This window comes from Petromyzon marinus, chromosome 52 (genome assembly GCF_048934315.1).
Source record: "Petromyzon marinus isolate PM22_M1 ecotype Great Lakes invasive population chromosome 52, UKy_Petmar_22M1.pri1.0, whole genome shotgun sequence".
In the NCBI taxonomy this organism is placed as follows: domain Eukaryota; kingdom Metazoa; phylum Chordata; class Hyperoartia; order Petromyzontiformes; family Petromyzontidae; genus Petromyzon; species Petromyzon marinus.
The window spans coordinates 4,496,076-4,523,064 of NC_133718.1; the positions used below are offsets into that span (position 1 = coordinate 4,496,076).

The window sequence follows — 26,989 nt, forward strand, 5'->3', positions numbered from 1 at the left end:
TTCTGGTGATGACGATGACATTGATGACAGTGATTCTGGTGATGACGATGACCACGCAAGTCCTAACAGCGTCACGACCGCCCCCCCCCCCCCACCTCTCTCCGGTCTTCGTCGCCGCTCCGCAGGTGACGTTCACCAAGCGCAAGTTCGGCCTCATGAAGAAGGCCTACGAGCTGAGCGTGCTGTGCAACTGCGAAATCGCGCTCATCATCTTCAACAGCTCCAACAAGCTCTTCCAGTACGCGAGCACCGACATGGACAAAGTGCTGCTCAAGTACACCGAGTACAGCGAGCCGCACGAGAGCCGCACCAACTCCGACATCCTGGAGGTGCGTCGGTGTCCGTGCCGGTGTGCGTGCGCTCGTCCCGCCGGCGACCGTGCGTTTGCGCGTCCGTGCGCTACGACCCCCCCCACTCCCCCAACCCCCCGGCCGGTCCTCTCGGCCCCCTGCTAGGTTCGACTCGGCCTTAAATGGGTTGGCTGGTGCGGTGCGTAGAATGCCGGCGTCGGGGAGGCAAACGGGGCCGGGTGTGGTGCTGGCCGCCGTCCCGCTCGGGTGCCGTGCCTGGGCCTTCATCGTAGGTGCTCGTTGGCAGCACTTGCCCCAATATTCTGTTAAAGGCTAAACGGGTGATCTTTGTCTTTGCATGTACGTGTGTGCCCCACGGGCAATCATGTGTCTGTACGTGTGTGTGTGTCAGTGTGTCAGTGTGTGTGTGTCAGTGTGTCAGTGTGTGAGTGCCCCACGGGTGATGATGTGTGTTGACGTGCATGCATGTCCGTGCGTGTGCCCCATGAGTGATCACGCGCGTGTGTGTGTGTGTGTACACCTGTGTGCGCAGCGCTTGTGCGTGTGTCGCTAGCACTCCGCTGTGAACCCGGCGTTCCCGAGTTCGAATATCGCTCAGAGACGAATACCAAAGCTTCCCCTGGGTCTATTCAGCCATAAATTAATACCTGGTGCAGTGTATAAACAGTTCGACTGCGAGAGACAAAGGTGGTTAGACGTGGTACTGGTCACACTACTCTTTGTGCGCTGTACTGGCTTTTATAGGCACTCATGAACAGCATCTGCCTGTGTAGGCTATACGGGGAACATTTGTCTTTTGTGTGTGTGTGTGAATATGTGCACATGCGTGGGAGTGTGGCTTGCGTGTGCGTCTGTGTGTACAGCACTTGACCTCATGGGTTGTACGGCTATCGGTGGGGGCTTTCTTTTTTGTGCGTGACCTTATTAGGTGTTCCCTAACCACACTTGCTCCAAAAGTCTGTGTAGGCTACACAGGGGAGCTTTGTCTTTTTATGGACGTGTGTGCCTGTGTGTGTGTGTGTCTATGTATGTGGGGAGCGGTAGTGTAGCGGTTAGCACGCTTAGCTACGAACCTGGCGACCCAAGTTCGATTCCCCGCTCACGGCTAACCCCAGTGATGATTGTTTGAACCGGCCCCTGGGCCGCTCCTAGGTCGACTCAGCCTCAAATGAGTACCTGGTGCAGTTTGTAAACATCACCACTGGGGAGACAAAGGCGGCCGGACGTGGTGTTGGCCACCCACCCCTTTGCGTGCTGACCCGGCCTTAATAGGTACTCGCTAACAGCACTTGCCCCAACAATCTGTACGGCTACATGGGGTATCTTTGTCTTCATCTTTGTGTGTGAGCGTGTCCACGTGTGTTCGTCTTCGTGCACACATGTGCTTGTGTGTGTGTGTGCGAATGGGTGCATGCGTGTGTGCGCCGTGCGTGCGTGTGCGTGGGTGGTCACGCTCATGCCCTTAATCTGGCGCCGGGCGGATACGCGACTATCGTGCAAGACTGCACGTGCGTTCACGCGCCGCGACACGTGTGTGTGTGTGCCTGTGTGTGCACCTTTGTGCCTGTGTGTGAGCGGTGGTTTAGCGGCTAGCGCGCTGCGCTATGAACCCGGCGACCCGAGTTCGATTCCCGCTCACGGACACTAACATCGGTGCTCACTGACAGCACTTGCCCCAACAGTCTGTGAAGGCTATACGGGGGATCTTTGTCTTTGCGACTGTGTGTGCGCGTGCGGGAAGGGTTAGTGGTGGACAGTAGGATCCGGGTGTACAGGCCTACACAAAGACAAAGATCCCCTGTGTAGCCTTTAACATGACTGTTCAGGCAAGTGCTGTTAGCGAGCACCTGTTAAGTCCGAGATGGCATGCAAGGTGGCCAACACCGCGCCCGGCCGCCTTTGTCTCCCCAGTGCTGATGTTTTGCACGGGTACTAATTTGAGGCTGAGTCGACCTAGGGGAGGCCCAGGACCGGTTCAACTAATTGTCACTGGGTGTTGTCCGTGAGCGGGAATCGAACTTGGGTCACTGGGTTCGTAGCGCAGCGCGCTAACCGCTACACTACCGCTCCCCAGACAAGCACACACACACACACGGATAGACACACATGCGTGTAGACACACAGACACACTCATGCGTGTTCCGATGCTATAGAAACAGCTCTGTTGAGGGTTTTAAGACATTTCTTGTGATATGACCTTTTGTACTTCCTGTTGTTCATTTAAGGCAGCACAGTTGTAATGAGACGAGCAGATTAAAGTAAAAAAACACACACATTTTTATCTCTTAACGAGAACCTCAGTAAACTTTCATATCCCTCCGTATCAGTGCTCTGAGTTGCAGTAAGTGCTCTCACAGCATACGAGCAAATGTCATAATTCTTACTATTCGCAACCCCTCTGTAAAAGCCATTTCTGGATGAAGGCCTCTGCATGATGCCTTGTCGGCCGTGGGGGTTGCTTGACCGTACTTCACCATACCGAAGGGAGGGGGTGGGGGGGGGTTGGTTCCGGACCAATGCAGATATCACACGCCTGTTTGTGCTAACCGCGGCTGGGCATTGAACTCGGGTTTACCAGGGTCATAACGTAGCACGCTGAACACTCTTTGCATCCGCTCCGCCATCGTGGTTAATTCGATTAAATTAGCGGGCAAACAGGGCTCGACCGCTGGCTGTGATGTTCACGAACACGCAAGTGGAAATTCGTCACCTTGCATGGAACTCCCCTAGGTTGACTCGGCATCAAAATTACGTGGCACCATTACCACTGGGGAGGGAATGGCAGCCACTGATTGATTGCGTGTGTGTGTGTGTGTGGTCTTATACCTCCCACATGACCTCTCTGCATGCTGGCTTTAACAGGTGCTCGCGAACAGCACATGCCCCACCAGCCCAGCCAGGCTAAAATGAGGCTTCGTGTGTGTTGGCATGCATGCGCATGTTTGTGTGTGTGTGTGTGGGCGTGTGCGTATGCGCGTGAACCCGTCGACCCGAGTTCAATTCCCACTCACGGCCAATAACAGTGGTGAATATTTGAACCGGTCCTGGGCCTCCCCTAGGTCGACTTAACCTTAGCGTGAATACCTGGTGCAGTGTGTAAATATCAGTATTGGGGCGACAAAGGCGATTAATTGAACCATTCCTGGGCCTCCCCTAGGTCGACTTAACCTTAGCGTGAATACCTGGTGCAGTGTTAAAATGTTGACTTAAAACTTTCGTGACTGCAGGAATTCATATTCTTGGTTCTTTCGGTTAAAGTCACGTAGATAGAAAATGAAATAAAAAAATAAAAGATAATAAAATAAAATTAAATAATAAATTCTAATAATACATTGAAAATAATAAAAGCAAAAAACGTAAGGACGTTTCGATCGCAACACACAAAGCGGTCTTCATCTGGCGGAGAGAAGAGAGGAGCGCTTGTGTTGCGATCGAAACGTCACGGGGCCTTTTTTGCTTTTGTTATTTTCAATTTATGATTGAAATTTTACATTTTCTTATTCGTTTAATTTAAATATTTTTTTATTTTATTTTCTCTCTGCGCGACTTTCCCCCAAAGGAACCAAGAATACGGTGTTTAAATACCAACGTTGGGGAGACAACGGCGGCTGGGTACGGTGCAGGCCATACCATCCCCTTGTCTCCCGTGCTGGCCTTCATAGGTGCCACTCGCGAACAGCACTTGCTCCAATAGTAATGTGCGAGGCCGTGCGTGGGACACCTTTGTTTGTGTACATGTATTGACTACGGGCCCTTGCATATGAACTCCCTCTGCATACGTGTGCATGGGCCAGACATGTGTCAACGAATTTGCAAAATCAGTACTGGATCAGTTTGCAAGCACATGACCCGGAGCCCTAGTTCCGCTTCAGCCAAGATCTTTAAATAAATGAAATCAATATCTAAAATAAGATTCTCTCTAAAGGTCATTTTATGTTTTTCTCTTTTACCTAAACTGTAGTTTATTTTATTTTGGTGACACGTTTAAATGCCGTTTATCGTCAACACAATGTCAAGAAACCTGGCCTGGAATTTACAAAATAACTTGGCAATCGTCATTGGCCAAGATCAGTCTTCTCTCTGCCCACTCTTCTTGCAATAACAAAGACAAAGACCCCCCGTATAGCCTGAACTGACTGTTGGGGCAAGTGCTGTCAGCGAGAAGCACCTATGAAGACCGGCACAGCACACGAGGGGTTGGTGGCCAGCACCACGCCTGGCCATCGTTGTCTCCCCGGTGGCGATGTTTACACACCGCTACACCAGGTACCCGTTTAAGGCTGAGTCGACATATGGGAGGCCCAGGACCGGTTCAGATAATGGTTACTGGTGTTGCTTGCCGTGAGCAGGAATCGAACTCTGCTCTTTGCCGAGTTCGTAGAGCAGCGCCTTAACCACTGCACTACTGCTCACCGCAACACTACCGCTAACCGCTACGCTATCGCTCCCCACAATAGTCCACCTAGCACCAACACACCAGCCGATTCCACCCCTGATTACCTTCACTGGTCCCGAAGCACAGGCCCTGCGAACCAAAAGGTCTAACGGTCAGCAATAAACAGAGCTTTTAACATTTGCAATTAAATGTAAGAGTCAATACGTCCCCTCGGATATTTGAGAAAGGTTATGAGAGCTTGGGAAAAGAGACGATGATACTGACGATGGGAGGAGGGAATATCGAAGTGGAGCAGCATGAGGAAAGAAACAGAACTATAAGTGAGGTGACCTGCCGCGTGGTGAGTGAATTAGTGAGCATGCGAGTGAGTGAATGGGTGAGTAAGTGAAGTGATTTGTGACCTGCCGCGTGGTGAGTGAATTAGTGAGCGTGTGAGTGAGTGAATGGGTGAGTAAGTGTAGTGATTTGTGACCTGCAGCGTGGTGAGTGAATTAGTGAGCGTGTGAGTGAGTGAATGGGTGAGTAAGTGTAGTGATTTGTGACCTGCAGCGTGGTGAGTGAATTTGTGAGCGTGTGAGTGAGTGAATGGGTGAGTTAGTTGTTGTGACCTGCAGCGTGGTTAGTGAATTAGTGAGCATGTGAGTGAGTGAATGGGTGAGTAAGTGTAGTGATTTGTGACCTGCGATGTGGTGAGTGAATTAGTGAGCGTGTGAGTGAGTGAATGGGTGAGTAAGTGTAGTGATTTGTGACCTGCCACGTGGTGAGTGAATTAGTGAGCGTGTGAGTGAGTGAATGGGTGAGTAAGTGAAGTGATTTGTGACCTGCCGCGTGGTGAGTGAATTAGTGAGCGTATGAGTGAGTGAATGGGTGAGTAAGTGTAGTGATTTGTGACCTGCCGTGTGGTGAGTGAATTTGTGAGTGTGGAAGTGAGTGAGTGGGTGAGTTAGTTGTTGTGACCTGCAGTGTGGTGAGTTAATTTGTTGAGGGTGTGAGTGGGTGAGTGAGTTGTTGTGCCCTGCAGTGTGGTGAGTGAGTGAATTAGTGAGTGTGTGAGTGAGTGTTTGAGTGAATTAGTGAGTGGGTGAGTGAGTTGTTGTGACCTGCAGTGTGGGGAGTGAGTGGGTGCGTGAATTAGTGAGTGTGAGTGAGTGAATTAGTGAGTGTGTGAGTGAGTGGGTGAGTTAATTAGTGAGTGAGTGAGTGGGTGAGTGAGTTGTTGTGACCTGCAGTGTGGCGAGTAAATTAGTGAGTGGATGAGTGAATTAGTGAGTGTGTGAGTAAGTGGGTGAGTGAATTAGTGAATTAATGGGCGAGTGAATTAGTGAGTGTGTGAGTGGGTGAGTGAATTAGTGAGTGAGTGGGTGAGTGAATTTGTTAGTGAGTGGATTAGTGAATTAGTGGGTGTATGAGTGAGTGGGTGAGTTAGTGAATTAATGGGTGAGTAAATTAGTGAGTGTGTGAGTGAGTGGGTGAGTGAATTAGTGAGTGTGTGAGTGAGTGGGTGAGTGAAGCCTTCATTAGCTGTACCGGGGGAATCTCCATTTGGTACAGATATAATGGGAGGCTGATCGATGCCCGGGTGCGGTCAAGGGATGGCTCCCTATTGCTCAACCACGTTATGTATGCTGATGATTTGGTAATAGCTGCTCATTCAGAGGAGGAGTTGGAGACGCTGCTGCTGAGACTGGAGCGTGCCACTAAGAGATGGGGCCTTACCATCAGCCCCACCAAAACTAAGCACCTGCCTGGGTATTTAGTACCATCGGACACACCACTCCCACAACTCCCAATCGGTGATGGGGCAGTTGTGGAGAGAGTGGAGAGTTTCCCATACCTGGGCAGTGTGCTTATGACCGGCTCCAGTTTAACAGCAGAGGTCTCACTCCGAATCAGTCGAGCGGCAATATCTTTTCATCGGTTGCGTAACGCTGTGTGGAAGCTACCTGGCCTGTCGCTCCGCACTAAGCTTCAGGTCTTCTCGGCCACGGTCATTCCCTCCCTTCTCTACGCTTGCGAAACGTGGACCCCCCTAATGGAACATCTTCGCCGGTTAGAAACATTTAGGCTAGCCTGCCTACGATCCATCCTGGGTTTAACCAGGCTGGATTGTGTGAGGCGCTCACAAATCTTTGAAAGATCTGGGCAAGGTCCCATCGGTGAGCTACTCCGGCAGGCAAGGCTGTGTTGGCTGGGTCATGTAGCCCGCATGCCCAGCCACCGCATGCCGAAACAGCTTTTGTTCGGCCGGATCGAGGGGGCTAAATGGGCGCGGCACGGGCTAGAGAAGAGATGGGAGTGATGTGGTACAGGAGGACGTGGAGCTGAGTGGACTTGCCGATGACTGGTACCAGCGGTGTCAAGATCGGCCTCTGTGGAGGAGGCTCGTGAAGGACGCTATTAGGCAGTTGGAGGCAGTCGCCCTCCAACAATAACGGAGGGCGGAGGAGCGACGCTCACAACAACGAGCGGAGCGCCGGGTGGCTAAAGCACAGCAGGTTGGCACAGTAGGGGGCACAGGTGGTGCATCAGCCAGTCATCTCAGTCAGTCGACCCGTGGCACCTGGGTCTGCCCCGTGACCTCCTGTCAGCGGGCGTTCGATACTTCACGTAGCCTCAAGGTGCACATAGCCTGGCACAAGCGTCGTGGTGACGGCACCGCCACTTAGTGGCGAATGGCGGTTGTTGTTGTTGTTGAGCGAATTAGTGAGTGAGTTGTTGTGACCTGCAAGCTGGTGGGTTGCCACAAGCCGCTAGACGCGGTGTCGTTGAGCTATTTGGGTCTGCAAGGCTTACAAGACTCGCCAAGTATCTTTGGCACATCAAGGCAGTGCCCCACTGAAGGAGAAAATAATCATAATAATATCTTAAGTAAACGAGTCAGCAAATAAATATATAAACGCGTCGTTTAAAAGAAATAACGAAACATAATTCCCCCCCCCCTCCCCACCAACCCTGCTCGAGAGCCAAAAATCGTGACGCGGCTGAAAAGGTTTAAATCATTTTTTTTAAACGCACATATTCCTGCGGAGGAATGCCGCGGCCGCCGCCACGTGTCCCCCTTCCCACGCCCACGCGCCACCTCCAGACGCGCAAGCTCGTGGCGATGCCGGTTCTCACGCCGGAGGGCACAGTCCGACGATGACTCCCACCGCCGCGCGGCTCTCTCGCCGTCCTCGCTCAGCCGAAGGCTACTTCCCTCCGGCCCAGTCGGTCCTCCTCTGCGTGCCGGCACGGAGCCGGTGGATGACCATCACCCTCCCCCCCCCCACCACCACCACCCGTGTCCAAGGAAAACTCATCTGGACTCCGGTCAGCCTCGCAGCAGCAGCAGCAGCAGCGGCGGCTTTTGGTTTAGCCGTCGAACAAAGACGCGCTTTCGGATGCGCTTCTGCGGCCACCTGGAACGCTCTTCCTTCCGATGTTAGGAGGCCACTGGAGCTGTGCACTTTTAAATCGACAATGAAAACTCATTTCTTGAAAACTGATTTTTGTGTTTAGTTTGGTGTCCTTCCCCTGCACCTCGGATTAGCATGGTTGGCTATGTACGGTGCGAAAAAAGCTCAACATACATACATACATAGCTCCCGAAGGAAGCGGAATTATCAACATTAGCAGTCCGGTAGAGCCACAATTCTGACGATTTTGAGTCTCCTTCCATCGTCAGCTTTCGAAGTTCAGGCTCCGTATAAAACCACAGTCCTAATGCCAGGTTTCTGAATCGAAGATTTAGTTTGCCTTATGCCACAGCGGTTAGCGCACCACTGCACTATGGATCCAGCGACTTCGGTTTGATATCCCTGACAGGCCTAAAGGAGATAAATCTGAACCGTCCATGGGTACCGCCCGCCTTCAGGTAGCCCCACTGCTCAGCGTGGTGAAGTATGGTCAAACAACCACCCCGGTGAAGTGAAGAAAGAGTGTGGAACTCCATTAACCCGCACGCTTGGGTTGGTAAGAAAAGCAATAAAAAAAAACCCGTGCACCGGATTTTGCACAGAAAAGCGGACACGGATTCACCACGTGGCACTGAACCACAATGTAAGAATCAAAAGAAAAGTCGGTGCTTTGTTTATTGTTTTATCGCTAACCGACTGCAGACCCACTGACCGATGGTTTTGATGCATAAAACAAAAAAATATATAATGATAACAAAAATGTAACGGCACCGCCGGCCAGCGCAGTTGTGTTTTTTTTGGCGGGGTCACAGGCGACAGGAGCTCTTCATTAGCGGTGCCGAGAATCTGCGGCGACCAAAATCAGCGCTCGGTCCTTGCAGCGGAGACACGCGAGAGCCGCCCAAAAACAGACAACCGCCCTCGGCCCGACGAGCCCACGGGGTGAGGGGTCGAGGATCCTACAGCACGCGAGCCAGATGTGGGGCACCGCCGAGGCTTCATTTTGTGAGGCCCCCACGGGGCTGAACATGGCCCACGACTTCATACGTATGTGCGTACGTATGTACGACCGTTGTATGTACAGTAGCGGCAGTGTAGCGGTTGGCGCGCTGCGCTACGAACCCCGGGCACCTGAGATCGATTCGCGTTCACGGCCAATACCGGTGACGATTATCTAAACCGGTCCTGGGCCTCCCCTAGGTCGACTCAGCTTCAAATTAATATCACTTCGAGGGAGACAAAGGCGGCCAGCCGTGGTGTTGGCAGCTCACCACCTCTTTGGTTCAATGCTAAATTCTCCTGTTTGATATGTAAACTCCTTTGTAAAGGTGCCTCACTCCTCTCACCCAGTTTAAAAGACGCTACGAATCTTAGCAGCGTTCATTGAAGCTCTGTCGTCCCGACAGTTCTGTTCCTTCACCTGAAGAAGGCTACTTGTGTTGTGGCCGAAACGTCGTGATTTTTGTTGTTTTATTTTTTACCTATGTGACTTTACCGAATAGAACCAAAGAGTATGGATCCTTGCAGTCACGAAAGCTTAAAATCTAGAACTCACCACCTCATGTGCTGTGCCGGCCTTCATAGGTGCTCGCTATCAGCACTTGCCCCTACAGTCTGTTAAAGGCTATATGGGGGATATTTTTTCTTTGTTTGTATTTGTATGTACAGTATTATGTTGTATGTATGTTGTATATATGTTGAACTTCTTTCGCACAGTACGTAGCGAACCGTGTTAATCGGAGGTGCGGGGGGGGGGGATGACAACAAACAAACACAAAAAGCAGTTCTAAAGAAATTAGTTTTCAATCAGGTGGGCCTGGGACTTAATTTCATAAGGCCCACGACTGCATTTCATCCAGCATGTTTATGTTTTTATTCGTTATTTATATTTCTAATTTTGCGCAATCGTTTTCGTGACGTTGCCGAGACCGTCAAATTTGCGACACTGGGAGGCAGCTCAGAGGTCGGAGCCCCGAGGCCAGCTCCATGTGGATCCTGAGTTCAATCCCTGGTTACAGCCACTGCCCCATCATTAGACCAGCATCTCAAGTGCAGCGAGTTGATGGCCTTAGTCTGCTCACTAAAAGACTGCCAACAAAAACCCATCCTGCCGTCACTAAGTTGGTTTTTGCACTTAAATTGGCAAAAGTCCTTCTCTCCGAGTAAATAAATGAATAACGTCAGCTTAACTTTCCATCTCGTGTTAAGAGTGTGTGGGAAAGTGCACCATATACTTCGTGAAGGATAAAGGGGCCGGCTTGTAGGATTTTTTTTTTATTTTGGGAGAGGTCCCATTAAATATCTCAAACTCTGACAACATCGGGGGCCTGAAGCTTTGCGAGGTTTCCGAAATTATTATTATTTTTTTGTATTTTTTTTATTGAGGCAATGCACGGGCCCGTTACAGCACGTTCGTGACGCACGTACACACGCCGTCAAACATAAACTGAACCGGTTGTAAAAAGCAGGGGGCAGAAAGACGGGGAATGAATCCCGTTGCGCCAAACCAGACTGGTGCCCTACCGAAATGGGTTCACGAAATGATTCTTAAGTCACCTGACGACGACGACGATGCCGCCGCCGCCGATAACACAATCGGATTATAATCGGTGAAAGTTGGGCGAAAAAAAAACATGCGTGGGGAAAGACATTAAAAAAAGATTAAATGTTGCAAGCGCGGGGGTAAGAATAGCAAAAGTCTGACCCAACCAGGGTTGGCCAACTCTTCAGCTACAAAAATAAAAGGGGAGGTTGGTGGGCGGGGGGTGGGGGGGGGGGAATGCTCGCCAATGCGTCGTTCTCGAGGAGGTGTGTTATTGCGCAACTGACGTAAAACCTGAACCCTTGAATGTCGCGGAAAAACCTACACATTTCCCCACGACCGCAGTGGCTGCCCCCCCCTCAACTCGATGAGTTACGACGCCGGGGAAACGCGGGGCAGGTGGCGGCCCCCAGCAGCCACAACGGCAACGACAGCACACCCGTGGCCCGACACGATCCACACAAAAACGAGGGGGGGGGGGGGGTTCACGACCCTGAACGCCGCCGCCGCCTCCGTTTCTCAACGCTTAGCAAAAATTCACCAACGCAGCGCCATCCAACTCGGAACTCGGCTGCAAAGCAGGAAGGCGCTCACACGCGCACGCCTCCCATGCTCCCTTTCTGTTCGTTATCCTCGTCCATCGGTGCAACTGGCGGTGGGGGCAGGGGGGGGGATTGGATGTGGGCGACCGATGCTCCCCCCCCCCCTCCCCGGCTTTGCCCCCCCCCCCACACCCGGTGGGGGTGATGGTGGGTGGGGAGGTGCAGGGAGAACGAGTCGAGCCCGGCTGCTGTTGACGCCTTTGGCGCCGACCAGAAAAACGCGTTTGATTGCTCGCCCGCCTGTCCGCTCGTCCGCCCACACAGGAATGGACGGGATGATCAGAGAGACTCAGCTTCCTTGGTGATGGTGGTGGTTGGTGGTGGCTAAGGCGCTAGGGTTGCCACCACCTGTCCCTCGTTTTCCCAGTATCGTCCTCTTGTTGAGGAGGGATGGGCAGCTGTCCCGGCAAAGCTCTGCAAGCCTTCCCAGGCCGGTGAAACTCTCGATTATGCAATGATGCGCCCCTGCAGAATAATTCACCGCAAAAGGCGACGCGATTATGCGCGAGTCTCCCCGTCTTCAAGTGTTGCAAGATTTTCTTCTTCTTCTTCTTCTTGCCACCATGGTGTTCCGGTTATTTTGTGCCGCGGAGGTGGCAAGCCTAGGCCCGTGGCGGTGGCGGAGTCCGTGACGCTGACATTAACCCAGGGCTGAAAATATTTCGCCAGCCTCCGCCTGTTGCCACCGTCGACCAAAACAGTTCCTTGGAGATGAAAAAATACGCCACGAATAAAGGCGAACGCTCTGGGGCGATGGGCCTCGATTATCGCGGCGCACTGAGACGTTGTTTTTGTTTTAACCGAGTTGCCGAGCACAGGCCACCAAAAAGGTCCAAAATGTCAAGCGGCCGGGAGGAAAGAAAAATAGTTGCGAAAAAGCACAACCAATGGTGTAAAAAAAAAAGAAGCTTTCCTTGAATTGAACGAGGATTTTATTTTAAGAGCTTGGGGAAGAGACGGACTACGATGGGAGGGAATTGCAACGGGGAGCAGCGCGACGGGGAGAAGCAGCAAGAGAGGCGTTGTGATCGGAAGTGTGGTTGTTGGTTGGTGGTGGTGGTGGTTGAGTTGCATTTGCGTTCAGACGCTTTCATCAACGTCAGCGTTGCCAGCCATGATCAATCCACGCCTGGATGAACGCTCCCCGCGTCTCTTCAACCCATCCCTCTCGGTCTCGCGCCGCGACAAATATCCCACCTCGCCGCTGCGCACGACCGGAGATCCTCTCCGCGAGATGGGACGGAGGGTTCTTCGTGAATTCAAATTAACGCGAAACGCCTCTTGTCGACGCCGATATATGGGCGAGGGAGGTTGGTCGGAGTGATTTGCACATACCCACCAAAAAATAACTCCGGGTATAATTGCCTGGTTACCCGTGGATAAATGCGGATGAACAGGATTGCATTCGCTGCCACGTTTTGGGCCACTCCTCTTATCTGCGACGAGGTGTGAACATTAGGGGACGATCACGTGACGTTCGCATCATCATCAGCCACGATCAATCCACTGCTAGACGGTCCCGGAATGTGAATCCCGGGACCGCGAGAGCTGACCTCATCACTCCGGTTCAATACCAAGCACGCGATTGATATCTCAACGCTTCTGTATGCACTTTAATTTGCATGAAGTGTGCATGGATCAGCTGAGAAAGTCATTCCCTTCTGTACAGTCCCACGCGCGCATAAAAGGACAAGGATAATTCATTTTTTTTATTCAAAATTACATGATGAATCGTTGCATTGTCACATCGACGTGGAGTAGTGTACCCCAACTGTACCAGATTAAATGTTGTTAATGGTATGCGGCCAGTCTTAGGGGTATTATAATTTCTAACGTATAAACTCGACCCGATCGGCAATGTGGGGGAGCAGGTGTTTTTAGTTAGGGACTTTTTTTTTGTTCACGCGGGGCTTGGCATTTCATTTTCGAGGAGCCTCGTGGAAATTTGTGGTTGCGTGCGTGCGTAAGTGCGTGCATGCGTGTGTGGCTTGCTTGTGCACGTGTTGCGAGCGGTGGAGCGGTGGTTAGCGCAGCACGCTATGAACCCGGCGACGCAAGTTCGATTCCCGCTCACGGCCACCAACACCGGCTACGATTATCTGAACCGGTCCTGGGCCTCCCCTAAGGTCGACTCTGCCTCAAAGGAGTAACCGATACGACATGTAAACATCTCCACTGGGGATACCCACCCCCTCGTGTACCGTGCCAGTCTTTGTAGGTGCTCGCTAACAGCACTTGCCCCAACAGTCTGTTAAGGCTATACGGGAGATCTTAGCCTTCGAGGCGGTACAGCGGTTAGTGCACTGCGCTACGGACCCAGTGAGTGACCCGAGTTCGATTCCTAGCCAATACTCACATGGGTAGGCCATAATCTGAACCAGTCCTGGGCATCACTAAAGTCAACTTAGTCTCGGGTCAGTAAAATACTTGGTGCAGTGTATAAACATCACCACTGGAGAGACAAAGGTGGCTTGGCATAGTCCTGTTTAGCAAACAAGCAAAGGAACGTTTGTAACCTTTCTGATTACCTTGTGTTTATTATGACCTCTCTGCGGTGGTCTTTTGTATTTCTACTTAACATCTGCTCGCTATCATCACGTGCTCCAACGGTACAGCCTGCGGAGGCTTCAAGGGGTTATAGGGAGGATATTTGTCTGTACGGGGAGCGGTAGCGTAGTTGTTAGCGCGCTGCGTTACGAACCCGGCAACCCGAGTTCGATTCCCGTTCACGGCCAACACAAGCGACGACTATGACTCGGTCCTGGGCCTCCCCTAGGTCGACTCAGCCTCAAATGAGACAAAGGCGGTTGGGCGAGGTGCTGGCCACCCGCCCCCTCGTGTGCCGTGCCGGCCTTCATAGATGCTACTCGTGAACAGCACTTGTCCCAACAGTCTGTTGAGGCTATGCGGGGCGATGTTTGTCTTTGTACACGCATCTGCCCGTGTTCCTAAATATCCCAACTCCACCACCAAAACCTCCACACCCAGAAGTTGTGGTTTATTTTTTCCCTGACCACGCGGAGGTACTGCTGCGAACTACTACTACGACAACAACAAAATCGGCCATCACCCACGCACAAACACTCACATGGCAACAAGTTGTTGACTCGGCCCACAACGTTCCCTTTTTTACAAACACCTGCTTCACTTAGCCTCTGGACACAGAGAATGTAATAATTGTAATGGGTTGCTTGTCAAAAATATCTTAGTTTTTCTTTTGTTACATTTTGCGTAAGAGTGTTCGAGTGGGTTTTTGTCCCCTGCTGCAATTTTTCACTTTCGGGTTCATCCCGTCTGTGACGTCCGCCCGACGTCTCCACCCTGTCGCCCTCTGCGACGCGACGCTTCGCGCTTGCCAAACGGCCCGCGGCAGTGGATACTGCACAACTACTTCCGAGGGCCTCTGGAGCGAGCGTTCTATCCGCTTTTGCGTCCCGTCCCTCTGCGCTACGAAAGCAACATGCTCAAATGTTTTTCCCTAGGCCTTTTAGTTTTCATAGGCCCTAGGCACAATGGCTACTGTGGCCTTTTGGATAATACGGCCCAGGGCAGGATCCACCGGTTAGAAACGGATGATGGCGGGTCGACTGCACGACTAGGGCTGAACGATTAATCTATTTCAAATCGAAATCGCAATTTGAAACAATGCAATTAGCAAATCGCAAAGGCTGCGATTTTTTTTGCGATTTGAAAAGTCCTATTACTTTCTTATTGGAATTATTTTATTTTTTATTATTCTAACTTTATTTAACTTAACAATTGTTCTACGTTTGATTGTTCTATTTCAATTAAAATATTTTCATAAATACATATTGGAAGCAAATTCATATCTTTTAAATTCTCATCCTTGCATTAGAATATATAGAGCAGTTCATATTTTGATGGTATCACGTGGCAATGCTCCATTACATGTTTTAAATCTATTACACAGTGAATTTTGAACTGAAGCCTGACTTTAAAAAAATTTAATCGCAATCGCAATATCTGTCAGAAAAATCGCAATTATATATTTTCCCCAAATCGTTTAGCCTTATGCACGAGTGACAGAATTTAGTTTTTACTTTCAGAGCTGGAATTTTGGATAAATTGAGTGCGGAACGAAAACTTAATGCGTTTTTTTTGTTTAACAATAATTGGTGACTGGGGTTGTAACAATCGTATAATGACGCTTGAGAACCCGGTTGAACCACAGGCAGCTGCTAAAACCGGAATTCTAACCCAGGCTCTCGGCGTCTCTGACCGTCTGGGCCGCCCGGTCACCTTTTAAGTTAAACTGTTTAAACCGCTGCGGTGATATGAATCGGAAAACGTGTGAGTCATAGTGTGTGGATGAATTAGGGTGTGGCTGAATGTATGAATGAATTGCGATGTATTTAATAGATTACAGGCTTTTGAGCCAGCCCTTAACACCGGCCAACGAGATGCAACACGCTTGAAAACAGGATAATCCTTCACCTCGGTTATCAAAAATATTGCCAACACACGTTACTATTTTTAACCACGTGCCATTTGCTTTTTTTTTAATAACATCATGTAATGCTATGTCCAGCTACTTGATTTATGGGGCACACGCGCGCGCCCACGCACGCAAAAGTCAAAGAGACCCTCGGGGTGAGCACCTGTTATGGGCTGGATGGCACACACGGAACGGGTGGTATGGCCAGCACCCTGTCCCGCCGGTCGCCTTTGTCTCCCCAAGAGCTAAATTGGCACAACATTTCAGGATGAGTTGGACCTAGTGGCCCAGCACAAGTTCTGATACTACCTGCCCGCTGTACGGCAGGTCTATGAGAACACGGGAATCCGGCTCGCGCGTCAACAGAATCGGAGAGCAGCGCTTGAACAAACCGTGCCACCCAATACGGAGGTCACCGGCAGCCAGAACTAGAGCCCATTTTGTTTTCTGGGTTAGGCCACAAGCTGGGTTTATGCCCAGATGATTGTCGTGAACTCTCTCCACCGCTACCGGTGAGGAAGAGCAGTCTTGTGGTGGACGGTTACTGACAAGAATCTTTTTAGCGTCAAACCACTTTAACATGGCCTTACCCCAAAAACAAACATGGATCACTGTTTTAGATTTGAAGCTTTCGTGGCTGCAAGAATTCATACTCTTTGTTTTTTTTCGGTAAAGGCACGTAGGTAAAATAAAATAAAACAATTAAATGACGACGTTTCGGAGGCAACACAAGCTTCCGTCTTCAGGTGGAACAGCCACAGCAGTCACAGCAAGCACCTTGATGCAGCGATCTTGCTGTGACTGTTCCACCTGAAGACGGAAGCTTGTGTTGCCTCCGAAACGTCGTGATTTAATTGTTTTCTTTTCTTTTATTTTACCCACGTGACTTTACCGAAAAAAACCCAAAGAGTATGGATCACTGTGCCACCTATTGCACGCACCTACTTTCACACACACCCAGACACTCAAACACCCGTGACAGCCTCCGCTGTCTGGAATGTGGCCATCATCGTCCCCACTGCTGCTGCTGCTGTACATTCACAGCAGTGGCGTTCAGCCTACGCCAGTGTTGGCAACCTGCAGCCTGCGTATCCGCCCCATAGGGCCTCTCGTGGTGGTGGACCGGTCTCAGTGGGTCTAGGGTGATATGCATGTATGTACGTATGATGTATGTATGTTGTATGTACGTATGATGTATGTATGTTGCATGTACGTATGATGTATGTATGTTGTATGTACGGTAGCGGCAGTGTGGCGATCAGCGCGCCGCGCTCCGAACCTGGCCACCTGAGTTTGATTCACGTTCACGGTGACGATGATCTAAACCGGTCCTGGGCCTCCCCTAGGTCGACTCAGCCTCAAATGAGTACCTGGTGCGGTTTGTAAACATCGCCTTGAGGGAGACAAAGGCGGCCGGGCGCGGTGCTGGCCACCCAACCCCCCCCCCCCCCCCCCCATGTGCCGTGCCGGCCTTCATAGGTGCTCGCTAGCGGCACTTGCCCCAACAGTCTGTTAAAGGCTATACGGGGGATCTTTGTCTTTGTTTTTGTATGTACGGTATATATGTTGTACGTATGATATATGTATGTTGAACTTATTTTCGCACTGTACCTAGCCAACCGTGCTAATCAGAGGTGCGTGGGTTCATGGTGAGTGCACAATCACGATGTCAAGCCTGCAGCCCACTGAGATGAAGGAAGGGACGCTCACTCGGCCCGCTAACTCGTCTCGGTTGCCCATGAGTTCCCTACACCGACTCGTACGAGACACTTGAAGGCCCCACCTCCTTCGCGCGGCGTTACGAATTGCATCGTCGCCGTAATTGTTGTTGTTGTTGTTGCTGCTTGACGAGCAGCCGCGGTGGCGACTTTTTTGTTCGCCGCGTTTGATATCGCTTCCGCTCGTGCGCTCAGCTGTCCCAGGACATCTCGCTTATCTGGCGCGCTCGCTCTTCATTGCGCCACGTTCGCCGGCGAGCGCCGCGAGGTACGGCGCTTAATCATCCACCGGGTTTTATTGCGGTGCCATCATCCATCGTCGGGGTCGGTGGGAAACTGTGAATGTGGGGAGAAGGGGGGAAAAAAAAAAAGAGTTCCGCTTCGAGCGTCGCGACCGAAACGTAGCGATGGTGACCTAAAAAGCGATCGTCGCTCCTCGGGAACCGATTGTCGAAGTTCGAAGTCCCCATCACCGAGTCCGCTCCCAAAAATCGAACCGGATTGTTTGGCGGTGCCGCGCGGTCAGCAACGCCGCCCTAAAAAGTGCACAGTAGGCGACGTTTCTCGCAAATGGCCCTCTGAACCCGGTAAACATTCCAACCTTGGCATGTGGTTGCAACTGTCGGCCAAAAATTGGCCCAACATTGGCACAACGTTGGCCCCAACGCTCCGTGTTAATTCGAAGAGGAGGCCCAGCGAGGCCAGAGGAGGCAGCGGTCTCCTCCCGGACCGGATTGAAGGCGCGCGCGAGCGAACGTTCTAGCGGCGCGGCGTGTCCCGCCGTGATCGGTGGCAGCGACAGCCACCGTAGAGCACCGGGCACGAGGGCTCCCGCTGGTCACACCGTGCAACGATGACCAACAATGCCAAAATGAGCAACCCTAGTCTGAAAATGTATGAATTACACAGCCCCACTCACCACCACGGCCTCCGTCCGCTCAGCAGCATGAACGGGCGCGCCGCAGTTAGTAGTTTTCGGCAGGTCGCGTGCGGTGGGTGGGGTAAAGCGTGGGTTACTGCACCTCTCTCGGCTTTGTCGCCGGCGCGGAAGAGCTGTCACCGCTAGTGCCCTCTAGGGCGCCTCTCCTAGAGCTCCCCCGAGCAGTGTCGCCGGCAGCGTCGCAAAGGGGTCACCTCGCAGGCGCTGCACCTTTTTTTTTTATATTTCGGGCCCGATAAAGGAAAAACTCGGGACAAAAGCGACGGCTGCGGCGGCGAGCGGGACGCATATCGGAAACGTTCGATTGAAACTCCGCCAAACATTCCCGCATTTTATTTCCTTAATTTCTTCCTTTAAATAAGAAAAATCTTTCTTGGGGGGACGGGCCCTAGAAAAAAAATCATGGCAATTAGCGTACAGTAAGCGCTCACGGCATGGAACGCGATTGCCTTGCCGTGCGTTTACAGCCGCCAGATTTGCGTCGTCCCGAACTACAAAGAGCGCCGTTCTTCCCTTGCGACGAGCACGTGCTGGAACACAAATCCATGGCACACCTCAAGCGCGTTTTGACTTTTGCTAAAAAATAAATTCCAAATCTCGCCGTTTTTCCTCTTCCCGCAACATTCCCTCCCCCCCCCGACCTCGATTAAAAGAGAGCTCCGCTTAACCGACACAAAGCATGGGCAGCAAAGGGCAGCGCATAAATACCCATTGTTGTGCAGTACTCCTATGGTGCCACGTCCACACTTTTTGCCTTCACCAAAACCCGCAATTAATCGCTCGGGTGACAAGGTAATTAATGAGTTGGCAAACGATCCCTACGGCCCGCACATCGTGGGGAGGCCTTCATCCAGCAGTGGATTGGCAGAAGGGTTTATGCAGTACGTAAATGTGCACTTAAGAGGCATAGAGAGATGCATGCTGGGAGTCACAATGAAAGAGACGTAACACGTACACATTACATTTAAGATGCATGGAGAGATGCATGCTGGGGATTACACTGAGAGAGACGTAAAGTGGAACACATGGATCAGAGGACAAACGCAAAGCAAAGACATCGCATTGACTTTGAAGGAAAGTGAGTGGGCTCGGACAGGACACGTCATAGCTGGAAGGGATGATGATGATGACCATCATCATCATGATGGATGAGACTAGTAAATAGTGTCAGCCCAAAAGGAGGGAATAAGCCCTAAAGCACGTTGACCGCGGAGATGGAGCAATGAGATCAGTGCGATGGATTGCGCATGAGCGAGGCAGATTGTCGCATCGCAGGATCGCGACGGACGGCGTCGGCGTGGGGAGGCCTGCATCAAGCAGTGGATAGAACATGACCGGTGTATCCCGTGCTCTGCTGACGCTGACTGTCCGTCCGGAACTGGTTGGATGTCTTCATGCACGTCGGGCGATTCTAATGAGCAGCCGTGCCGGTGTGTTTCATGGATTTTAAGGATTATTTATTTTCGTCCTTCTACTTCTCCTTATGGGAGATGACTAACGAGGGGAGGCTCAGGCACGCGGGGTGTGTTTGTGCGGAGCTGGGGGCAGGATGTGGATACAAAGACAAAGATGCCCCTTGTAGCCTACATAGGCTGTTGGGGCAAGTGCTGCTGGCAAGTACCGACTGAAACCCAGCACGGTTGCACGAGTGGGTGGTGTGTGGCAAGCACCACGCCCGGGTGCCTTCTTCTCCCCTTACCAGGCACCCATGTAAGGCCGAGTGGATTCTGATAATCCCCACTGATGTTGGCCGCGGCCAGGAATCAAACTCGAACTGCCAAGTTTGCAGTGCGGTGAGCTAATCGCTGCGTCACCGCTCCACCCACGGATTAGACATACGCGCAAAGAGTCCCCCCGTATAGCCTGCATAGGCTATTGGGACAAGAGTTGTTAGCGAGTACGATGGCACGACGGATTGGCGTGCCCGGCGCCACGCTCGGCCACCTTTGTCTCCCCGGTGCTACACAAAGAGAGACGCGCGCGCGTACGCACGCGCGGGAAAAAAAAGATAGAATTTTCCTTTTCAAAATTTACGCCGGGGCTTTTTTTAAAATGTTGTACAAACCGACGATCGTTCCGACGAGCAGCAGCAGCAGCAGCGTTGTTAATTGTTATTTATTTCATTTTTCGTCTTAAACTTTTTTTCTCTCTCTCTCTTCTTTCGTGTGTGTGTTCCATAACTGCGGGTACTTAGGCAGAAAAAAAAAACACACCCTTTCCTTCCCTTATCCCGATCCCATTTGCGGCCGGATTTTTTTTCCACTTTCGTGACCTCCACCCACTAAAAATAGCTCGGTGCGTCCGAGCTAAAAATAGCGCCGTGCCCTTGGTTGGGATTTTTTTCTCTCTCTCTCTCCCTGGCTCTCTCTCTCTCTCTCTGGCGTGGGTGGGTGGTGGGGGGAAACGGCTGGGATTGTGTTTAAAGAAAAAAAAATACACGAAAGAGTGACGCAAGGAAAGGGAGGTGTGGGGCGGGGAGGTTTGTGCGGGGTGGAGGAGGAAACTTGTCAAGACTTAAACCGACGTTAAAGAAAACGCGACCTTAGCTCTCCGTCTCCTGGTTTAATCACGCGTAGCCTGCCGATCGCGACGTAGAACCGCGGCGCGGCGAACGCGCGCCGCTGCGAGCCGCGTCCACAACGCTTTCCGTACCGTCGGGTTTAAAAAAAAGAAAAGATGTATTTTTGTTTATTGCATTTCAACGGGAGGCCAATAAAGAGCACAAGCCGCGACGCGGTCGGGGCGGGTGGGGGTACAGAAAATCCGCGGGGACCTCAGCTGGGTTTAAAGTGGGCCCACTCACCCGCGGCCCCACCGAGTGGGGACCACGAAGCGGAGGTGCGTGTACTTTTATATGGGCGGAGGGGCGTACTTTCCCGTTTGTAAAGTTAGCCGATTCTGTTTGGGCCCCTTTCCGTCGACCACTTTTAATTATTATCCGCACTTGGCCGACGACGTATTTCGGTGCCTTCCTTGACTCTCTCCGGGCTCAGGCGCTCGTTTGCAGCTGAGCAAAGGCCCCCTTATGGGGCCGATCTCTCGTTACGAGGAGGGCCAAAAGCCCCAAGCGTGTCCGTGGCCCAAGACACTCAGCAGTCGGTGGCAAGTTACCGGGACATCGTAGGGCGGGAAGGGGAAAGGGATGGGGTGTCAATTCGGGGAAGCCCAGAGCCGGAGGCAAAGCGCGGCGGTGTTAAGGGAAACGGCGCGCGGAAACAGATATCACGCAACTACTTCTGAGATTACTTCCAAGTGATCGTTTGGACGCACACGCATTGGCTACTCTGCACGCTTCCTGTCCGGCGCCTTCCTGCAAAGTAATGCTCGAATCTAGCAACATGAAGTGAAAAACAATTTCAGCGTGACTGATTTTGTTGTTGTTGTGCACTCATTAGTGGCCGGGCTGAGGCCACCAACTCAGTGCACCTGAGAAATCTTTTTAATTGCGGTTGATGGCCGGCTTAATGAAACCCAGGGTCTCAGTTGTCCCAGCTCAGCGTTTCTGACCCTCTTCACCAGTTCTGTCACCTCGAGCCCTTTGCCTGTTGGTGTCTATGGGGGTCTACGGGTCACCTTGAGCCCTAGAGGAGAGTGGTAGCACTTTTTCGGTCGCACTTCCACCGTGCTTCTGTCTCCCGGTGGCAGCGGTCAGGGACATCGTCACGCTCGATGAGAGCTCGGCCGCGCGTCGTCACAGCCGACGGAGAAAACACCGAGCGGACTAATGTTTTCATCGCAAGCGAGCGCGTCGGTGAAAGTTATCGCCGGTGGACGCAGTAAACATGCCAACGTTGGCCCAACGTTGGCATGTGGTTGGTACCGTTGTGCCCGACGTCTGCCCAACGTTCCGTGATCACCGGGGAGGATCCGCGCTTTGGTGGCTAAGCCGTAGTCGTCGTCACGCTTGGCGGCACCCGCTCATCGCCGCCACCGTTGACTTGAAATGTTAATAAAAACACGCGAAAATGATTGCTCTTGCCGGCGCCGGGGAACGAACACACGGACGGGCGGGCGGGCGGGCGCACGCACGAAACAAACGCGCAAAAAAACTCCGCGGAATGGCAAGCGCGTCCGGCTACGGAGGCACAGTAACCGCTAAAAAAGCACACACACGCAGAAACTACGACAAAAAAAATGTTTCATTTTGATGGCCGAAAAGAAAAAAAAAGTCAGCTTTCTTTGTCTTCTTTGGACACGAATTTGCGAGTTTCCGATACCAGGCTAAGTGTTGTGTTTTCTTTGGCCTTTGGCACTGCCTCTCTGTGGTCAGTTGGGGGGGGGCGGGGTGGGCAGGGAATTTGACGGGAACACACGTTGGTGCGTGCGTGTGTGAGTCTGTGGGTGCGTGAGTCTGTGGGTGCGTGAGTCTGTGGGTGCGTGAGTCTGTGGGTGCGTGAGTCTGTGGGTGCGTGAGTCTGTGGGTGCGTGAGTCTGTGGGTGCGAGTGAGTCTGTGGGTGCTTGAGTCTGTGGGTGCGTGAGTCTGTGGGTGCGTGAGTCTGTGGGTGCGTGAGTCTGTGGGTGCGTGAGTCTGTGGGTGCGAGTGAGTCTGTGGGTGCTTGAGTCTGTGGGTGCGTGAGTCTGTGGGTGCGTGAGTCTGTGGGTGCGTGAGTCTGTGGGTGCGTGAGTCTGTGGGTGCGTAAGTCTGTGGGTGCATGAGTCTGTGCGTACGTGAATCTGTGGGTGCGTGAGTCTGTGGGTGCGTGAGTCTGTGGGTGCGTGAGTCTGTGCGTACGTGAGTCTGTGGGTGCGTAAGTCTGTAGGTGCATGAGTCTGTGGGTGCTTGAGTCTGTGGGTACGTGAGTCTGTGTGGGGAGCGGTAGTGCCGCGGTTAGCGCGCTGCGCTACGACCCGAGTTCGATTCCCAACACCAGTGACGATTATCAGAACCGTTTCTGGGCTTCCCCTAGGTCGACTCAGCCTAAAACGAGTATCCTGGTGCGGTGTGTAAACATTGCCACTAGGGAGACAAAGGCGCCCGGGCGGTGGTGTTGGCCAACCCCCCCCCCCCCCGTGTGCCGTGGTGGCCTTCATTGGTGCTCGCTAGCAGCACTTGCCCCAACAATCTGCGAAGGCTATACGGGGGGATCTTTGTTTTTGTCTTTGAGTCCGTGCGTGTATGCGTGAGTCTGTGTGTGTGTGAGTGCACACGTGGCCGTGGCTACGCCGCTCCCGTGCTGCTCTTTCCCAGGTGTTGCACACTGAGCTTTTTTTCCAGCGGAGGAAATGACGCCCGTAGGCGCTTGGAGAAGTGTGTGAGTGTGAGTGAGTACACGTGCCCGAGTCCATATGTGTGCTAGTACGTATATGCCCGAGTACGACCCAAGTTCGGTTCCCGCTCACGGCCACCGCCAATGACATCGACGATTATCTGAACCGGTGCTGGGCCTCCCCCTAGGTCGACTCAGCCTCAAATGAGTGTCCGCTGCGGTGTGTAAACATCGTCACTGGGGAGAAAAAAGGCGCGTGGAGACGTGACCCCCTTTTATATTGTGGTCTCTTGAACGTTTTGTTGCTGGGGTTGGTACCACGTTGTGAGCAGTGCCGGATTTTCCCAGTCGCAAAAGTAGCTACACGTGTAGCTATGGGTCCCGGACTTTGAAGGGCTCCGCGCTAAATGCTTTCAAGCTGTCACTCCCGGTTCAGTGATTCTGCACTTGCTCTATTACTGTAGTACTATAACGCCTTCAACTATTACGAACGACTGGGTGCTTAAGGTGAGCGATTTGTCGTATTGTCTGACTGTATAGCAAATGAAAAAATACAATTACTTTACCGTGCAAGTTACAAATTTGCGTTTGAATATTTATGTGTTTTTATGGCCCCTTTATAACATATGCTACAGGCACCACACTCGCTTAATCCGGCACTGCTTGTGTGGTTGGGTGAGTGGGTAGGGGGCATTGGTGAGACAGGGATGGGGGGGGGAGGCACACGGGAACCAGTGGACTTGACTGTAGGTGGTAGGGGAGGGGGGGCCACCATCCCAACAAGCCTGAGACCGCCCCACCCCCCCCCGGCTACTGGACCAGACTCTTGTTATGTAAATACGTGCAACATGTGTTGAACATTTTTTTTTCCGTTGTGGAGGCACGGCCGAATTGCAGCTACACCGCCGAAAATTCCTTTTTGCCACGCTGTTCCGTTGCAGATAACGGCGCCGCAGAGCAGGAGTTGATGGCGGAGTGGGGAAGGGGTGTGGGCGGGGTTTTTGGGGAGATTTGAGGGGACCCAGGCCGGGTTTGACCAAAGTTCACGGAATTTCGCATTGAAAGTTCTGGCCGGTGACGAAAGGGCACGCGCGCGGCAGAAACGAACTCGACTTCTCGAGCAACAAAGACAAAGATCCCCGCCACGTAGCCTTTAACAGGATGTCGGGGCATGGTGCTGCTAGCGAGTAGCACCTACGAAGGCCGGCACGGCACACGGGAGGGTGGGTGGCCAGCACCACGCCAGGAGCAATGTTCACACCTCACCAGGTACTCATTTGAGGCTGAGTCGACCTAGAGGGAGGCCCAGGACCAGTTCAGATGATGGTCACCGGTGTTGTTGGCCGTGAGCGGGATGGGAGCTCGAGTTCGTAACGCAGCGCGCTAACCGCTGCGTCACCGCTCCCCACGCTCGCTGGGTCACTGTAGCTCTGCTCGATTCCCATCAAACAAAGTATCCGGCGATTACAGCTGCTACTGCTTCGACGGCAGTGGTGGTTCACAAACAATAACAACGACCCAACACGTTCATCAATCAAACTTCACTTCTTAACAGGCTCCGGTCTTCAAAATTAAGCCTCTCCCCACCCGTGCCTTGAATTATTACCCTCCGCTAAGGCTTCGAAAAAATGTTCAATTCAAATAGTAACTCGGTAAGTCTACAAGCAAACCGTTATTTAGCTTTCATCTGTGAGTGAAAATACACTTCATAGGCGACGTTTCGGGAAAACTTATGCTGTTAAGAAGGGCTGATTGCCCGAAACGTTTGCCCGTCGTAAATGATTTTCCTTCGAAGGTCACGCGGCGTTATCGGCGCGGGCGCAAGCGACGTCTGCAAACGGAAGGCGTCGTCGTTGACACCACGGCGGTGAGGCATGGTCAAACGGTGGCGGCAGGGAAGCGGCGATAAGTCTCCGCTGGTCGTCGTTCGGGGGGGGGGGGGATTCAAACGGTTGCAGGCAAGCGTCAAAGAGGGCTTTAGACGTTTTGGGTAATTCGGTGAGGGGGCCTATATAACGGAGCGCCGATGAATCACCTGTTAGCGATTCTTAAGGGCCGTGTGACGCCCGTTGGAATCGCGTCGTTGCAGCCACTGGGGTCTGCCATGTACACTATGGTGTTTAAAGACAAATCAATCAAATTGCGACCCTGAATCGTGATAATTTATTGGATGAGCCAGGGGGTGGGGGAGGAGGGGTGGGGGGTGGAGGGCGGTGGAGGGAGTGAGGAAGGGAGAGGGGGAGCATTTGTTAAACCTGGAATTATCTCTTGGTAAAAACTAAAAAAAATACCACAAACATTCGGAATTAATCCCAGTCCTAAAATGTATATGCAGTGTTCAACTGAATATACTTTTGAACTTTGTAACGCATTCAACACTGGGTAATTTGGATGTTTGGGAGGTAACTCTTGACGCTGTTACATTAAATGTACACAAAAGCTTGAATTATGAAAGCTTAATATAACCTGCGTGGTGGAGTGGCGGCCGCCAGGGTTTAACGCGAGCGGCCGAGCGATCCCGAACCGGTCCCGTGCATCCCTCAACGCCACAATAACCGGTGAAGTATGGTCAAACCACCCACCCGTCACGGACACGGTGCAGGGGAAGCCTCCATCTAAGCAGCGGATAGACCGCGAGCTCCCCGGACCACGCGGCTCCAGGGAGCTCCCGCTCCTGCTCACGGGAGCATCGAGCCATCATCGGCGCTCGCCTCCTCCTAACGGAGCCCCTGCAAAGCCACAGTCGTGGAAATTCCACATTCCCTATGGACGGCGGGCGAGTCTCTCCGTAGTACAAGCGCCGTTGAACTCCCCCCCCCCCCCCATGCCCACCACGAGGCGGTACTCATCGACACCTCGGAGGGTTGACGTGGGCCAAGTCAACCCTCACAAAACCGGAATTCGAACTCGCGACCTCTCTCTGATCGCGAGCCGCTCGCTCCCACTGCCGAGCCACAGCACCCCCACCTACCCACCCACCTACCATCCCACCTACCCAACCACCTACCCCCCCCTCCACCCCAGGGCCCCCGTTAGCGAAACGATGAATCCACAAACTGACGCTGGACCGTCACAGCATCTGGAGAGGTTCTCAGCAACGCTGCCTTGCCCCTGTCCTGCCTCGACTTGCCCCCGTGTGCTACCACCTCCCTCTATACACCCCCCCCCGTGTCCCTCGTGTGCCAATGCTGACCCGTGGCACAAGCGCAGCCCTGGCTCCGTGAATGCCAATTCCCCACCGGGCCCCCTCTTCGCTGCCCGCCCGTCGCCTTGTATGGTCATGCGAGCGAGCAGCCGAAGGGATGTGGTGCAGCGGTGGGAGGTGGGGTGGCAGTGGATGGATGGGAGGGAGGGAGGCTTGGCGGAAGGGGCGGTGGGCGATGGCGGTGGATGTTGTTGGTGGTGGAAGTCGCTCGCCCCC

The 26,989-nt window shown here is 52.5% G+C and overlaps 1 protein-coding gene across 5 annotated transcripts in view; it reads left to right on the forward strand.

Annotated features, from left to right (window-relative positions):
• LOC116953609 (myocyte-specific enhancer factor 2C-like) overlaps positions 1-26,989 on the forward strand; it is a 118,214-nt gene that overhangs the window by 59,420 nt on the left and 31,805 nt on the right. For all 5 annotated transcript variants that reach the window (XM_076075155.1, XM_032973955.2, XM_032973956.2 and 2 more), the window contains one exon: positions 126-329. In XM_076075155.1, the coding sequence (XP_075931270.1) occupies positions 126-329 (204 nt within the window). The remainder of the gene's footprint in view (positions 1-125; positions 330-26,989) is intronic.